The sequence below is a fragment of the Loxodonta africana genome, chromosome 5 (assembly GCF_030014295.1).
Source record: "Loxodonta africana isolate mLoxAfr1 chromosome 5, mLoxAfr1.hap2, whole genome shotgun sequence".
In the NCBI taxonomy this organism is placed as follows: domain Eukaryota; kingdom Metazoa; phylum Chordata; class Mammalia; order Proboscidea; family Elephantidae; genus Loxodonta; species Loxodonta africana.
Genome location: NC_087346.1, coordinates 153,683,356 through 153,688,274, shown reverse-complemented (window position 1 = coordinate 153,688,274; position 4,919 = coordinate 153,683,356). Strand labels below are relative to the sequence as shown.

At 54.1% G+C, this 4,919-nt stretch overlaps 1 protein-coding gene across 1 annotated transcript; it reads left to right on the top strand.

Annotated features, from left to right (window-relative positions):
- Positions 1-591: 591 nt before the first annotated feature.
- Positions 592-2,094, top strand: DRD5 (dopamine receptor D5). Its single transcript, XM_003411269.4, has one exon. The coding sequence runs from the start codon at positions 592-594 to the stop codon at positions 2,020-2,022; it is 1,431 nt and encodes a 476-aa protein (XP_003411317.2). The 3' UTR covers positions 2,023-2,094.
- The last annotated feature ends 2,825 nt before the right edge of the window (positions 2,095-4,919 follow it).

Here is a 4,919-nt window from a genome sequence, read left to right as displayed (position 1 = left end):
CCAGGTTAGGCAAGGCACCTCTTCGTCTTCCCGGGTCGCATTTTTTCCAAGTACAGACAGAGGGTCTGGCACCCCCAGACTCGTGAGGGCACCTCGGAGACAGAGGGCGCGAGGAACAGCTGGTGCAGGCGCGGGGCGGGGGCTCGGGCCCGGACGCAGCAAGGGACGTAGGAGGCAGCGCGCAGCGCTTGCCCTGCGCCGGCGGCTCTGCCCCCGCCCCCTCGGTGGTAGTGCGCTCTTCCTTCTCCCGCTCCGGACCAGAGACAGCCGCCGCCGCCGTCTCGGAGTGCTGCAGGCTCCGGGGATCAACCCGGCAGCCCGCGGGCACTCGCCGCTCGCTGCCCCCGCGCCGGGATTGCAGGGGCGCCGCGCGGACCGCGCCCACCGGCCGGGAGGCGCACCAGGAGACCAGAGCCCCCGCGCGCTCGGGGGCCGCGGCGCAGCGCAGCGCACGGTGAGCGCCCCCAGGGGATCGGGGGTCCCTTCGCTGGGGTTCCCGGCGCGCCCCCTGGGGTGCCCGATGGGGCCGCCCGGGGGGCGCAGGGCTGAAGTTGGGGCCGCGCGCAGCCCGCTCCTGCCGCCCAGCCAGATATGCTGCCGCCGGGGCGCAACGGCAGTGTGGACTCGGAGCGGTTCGGTCGGCAGCCGGGGCTGGCGCAGAAGGGCGCCGTGGGGGGCTCGGCAGGGGTGGCGCCGCTGGGGCCCGCGCAGGTGGTCACCGCCGGCCTCTTGACCCTGCTTATCCTCTGGACACTGCTGGGCAACGTACTGGTGTGCGCGGCTATCGTGCGCAGCCGCCACCTGCGCGCCAGGATGACCAACGTCTTCATCGTGTCCCTGGCCGTGTCCGACCTCTGCGTGGCGCTGCTAGTCATGCCCTGGAAGGCGGTCGCCGAGGTGGCCGGGTACTGGCCCTTTGGGGCGTTCTGCAACGTCTGGGTGGCCTTCGACATCATGTGCTCCACCGCCTCCATCCTGAACCTGTGCGTCATCAGCGTGGACCGCTACTGGGCCATCTCCAGGCCCTTTCGCTATGAGCGCAAGATGACCCAGAGCGTGGCCTTGGTCATGGTCGGCCTGGCCTGGGCCTTGTCCATCCTCATCTCCTTCATCCCGGTCCAGCTCAACTGGCACAGGGACAAGGCGGGCACCTGGGGCGGAGTGGATCCTCCATCCAACCTGGCCAACCGGACGCCCTGGGACGAGGCAGGGGAGCCAGAGGCGCGGACGGCGAACTGTGACTCCAGCCTGAACCGAACTTATGCTATCTCCTCCTCACTCATCAGCTTTTACATCCCGGTGGCCATCATGATCGTGACCTACACGCGCATCTACCGCATCGCCCAGGTGCAGATCCGCCGCATTTCCTCCCTGGAGAGGGCTGCGGAGCACGCGCAGAGCTGCCGGAGCCGCGTGGCCTGCGCGCCTGAGGGCAGCCTGCGGGCCTCCATCAAGAAAGAGACCAAGGTCCTCAAGACGCTGTCGATGATCATGGGGGTCTTCGTGTGCTGCTGGCTGCCTTTCTTTATCCTTAACTGCATGGTCCCCTTCTGCATCGGACACCCGGAGAGCCCCCAGGCCGGCTTCCCCTGCGTCAGCGAGACCACCTTCGACGTCTTCGTCTGGTTCGGCTGGGCCAACTCCTCACTCAACCCCATCATCTATGCCTTCAACGCCGACTTCCGGAAGGTGTTTGCCCAGCTGCTGGGGTGCAGCCATCTCTGTTCCCGCACCCGAGTGGAGACGGTGAACATCAGCAATGAGCTCGTCTCCTACAACCAGGACACCGTCCTCCACAGGGAGATCGCGGCTGCCTACATCCACATGATCCCCAATGCGGTGACCCCCGGGGCTGGGGAGGGGGACAAGGAGGAGGAAGGGGGCCCCTTCGGTCGCATGTCTCAGATATGTCAGGCGTCCCCACACGGGGACCCTGCCGCCGAATCTGTCTGGGAGCTGGACTGTGAGGGGGAGATTTCATTAGGCAAAGTTACACCTTTCACCCTTAATGGATTCCATTAAACTGCATAAGAAAAACACCCCACTGAATCATATAACCGGCTGGCCAGAGATTGGCAAGCATGAACACGCATATGCGTGCGCGTACACACACACACACACACACACGCGCGCGCGCACACACACACACTCTCTATACATTTCCAGCCCCTGCTCAGCTTATCATCTGTTTCTGTGTAGTAGTCCATGTGCTAAGAAACCTCCAGAGACTGATTTGTTGAAAGAATTGGCCGAGGGGTTTGGGATAAACTCACAGGTACCCCAGCCCAGCAGAGATGCCCAGTGGTTCTGTTAGAGAAGAGAAGGTGAGGCTTGGCTTTTCCAAAAATATATATATAGTGGTACTGGGTTCTGGGTTGGTCCTTAAAAATACCCTCACACCTCGCTTTTAAGCAAGCGGATTGCACAGTGACTGACTTGTGTCGGGACTGATGTTTATACCACAGGGCCAGTGTGTGTGGTGGTGGAGATGGGATGGGGGTTGGGGGACGGCTTTCCTGTGTCTGGCTTTCTGTGGCCCTGTGATTGTGCAATTTCTGTGCTGGTTGGTGTCTTTATTACAGCCAAGGAATCCTTCCTGATTTCTTCTGGTGTCTAATAAATACAAATTATGTGGATCGTGGGGTGATTATCTTTGCTTTGCCAAATTCGTTTTCAGGATGTCTCCTGGAGAAACTATGTATGCATCTTTAAAAAGCAGGGCAGATGTTCTCTGGGTCTGGAAGCCCAGATTTAGCTTCTGTAAGGACAGTTTGGGAAACCCTGGTGGCATAGTGGTTAAGTACTACGACTGCTAACCAAAGGGTTGGCAGTTCAGATCTGCCAGGAGCTCCTTGGAAACTCTATGGGGCAATTCTACTCTGTCCTATAGGGTCGCTATAGAGTCGCTATGAGTTGGAATCTACTCGATGGCACTGTGTTTGCTTTTTTGTTTTAAAGATAGTTTGACCTTAAAGGTACCAAAGGGAAAAAACAAAAACAACCCGCCCTCCCAACCCATTGCCAAATCCAGCTCATATAGGACAGAGTAGAAATGCCCCCATAGGGTTTCCAAGACTATAATCTTTACGGAAGCAGGTTGGTGGGTTTAAACTGCCGAACTTTTGGTTAGCAGCCGGGAACTTAACCACTTCACCATCATGGCTCCTTTTCTTTAAGGTGCACACAAGGGCTAACAACTTTGAAGAGCATCTCATTTCTCCGATTCCTTTTCATGACATCCATATATCTGAGTCTGTGCTGAAAGCTGGCTCCAGTACCACAGCATCCGATCTGGACTTCTCAATGCTGGGATTCTAATTTTTTTTTTTCTCATTTGGAATCTTCTTTTGAAAATGCATGGCGTAAGACACATTTTTCTTGTTCCAGACAGGTGCTCTCAGTTCACTGAAAAGATGATCTAGAATAATAGCTAGACCTTTCTCAATCTCGGACCTGTAGTGTGTTTTCCAGTTCCTTGGTTCTTGATAAATCATGTTTTCCCAAGGGCTTTCAAATGTATGAATTGATACGCTTTCAAAAAGAAATCTCATTTCTAAATAGGCATTATTTGCAGACAGTAGTAAACGGGGGCATGCATTTTAATGAAAATGTAGGAGTCAGAGATGAAATTGGAATGAACTTGAAATTGGAAAATCTGTTGGTTGAGGTGCTTAAGGTAAGAGCCCAAATAACTCCCGTCTTCCCCCCGCCCCAATCTTTTTGTCTTTCCTCTCTGCAGTCTGCAAAGTGAAGGGGAGCATTGTATTTCTGAACCATTCTGGTGGAGAGCAAGTCATTACCATTTGATCTAAATGTGAAGAATGTTAATGGAAGCAAATGACATGCGAATGTGTAATTCCCTACAAGGCTGTCTGATCAAGGACAGTTCAATCAATTTGGTTTTTTTTTTTTTCAGGATAATGTTATCGTCAGTCTTCTGAGCAACCATGTCTTGCTCACTGCAGAATGTGCAGTGCCTGGCACACAACGCTTAGAAAATATTTGGTGAATGAATTGTTTCTGGAATTGAGAGATTGAAGACAAATCCTATTTGGTACATTAATTTTCATATAGGATTTAGTAAGATGAATACTGGGATCTGAAGTCTGTGTTCAGTTTTGACCTCATGTGAACTGATAGCTAAATAGGCCAGTAGGGCAACATCGGAGGCAAAGAAAAGCACCTTGGTCTAGGATCCAGGAGGTGGCTGTGTGACCTTGACTGAGTCAAGGTCACACAGCCACAGTCTCTGGGCCTCATATTCTTTCTGCATCTGTCAGCTGAAAGTCTTACTCTAAGTCACTGTTTTCCAAATTGTGCTTTGTGATGCAACAGAGACCTGCAAGATATTAACTGATGAAGGCTTTTGCCAAATAGAGGAGCCTGGTGGCAAAACCATTAAGTGCCCGGCTGCTAACAGAAAGGTTGGCAATTTAAGCCCACCCAGAGGCCCCACGGGAGAAAGGCCGGGTGATCTGCTACCATAAAGATCACGGCCTAGAAAACCCCATGGGGCAATTCTACTCCGTCACATGGGGTCTTCTGAGTTGGAATTGACTTGACGGCACCTAACAACAATATGCTCAAAAAGAAGTCCTTAGGTGATGCAAACGGTTCACACGCTCTCTGCTAGTTGAAAGGTTGGAGGGTCAAGTCCACCCAGAGGTGCCTCGGAAGACAGGCCTGGTGACCTGCTTCCAAAAGAACACAGCCTTGAAAACCGTATGGTTTTTACTCTGCACACTTGGGGTTGCCATGAGTAGAAACTGACTCCAGGGCAGCTAACAACGACAGCAACAACATGGTCAAATAATGCCGGAGGCTCGGGTTCGATTCCTGACCAGTGCACCTCATGTGCAGTCACCACCCGTCTGTCAGTCGTGGCTTGCGTGTTGCCTTTTTTTTTTCCAGACTCAGAC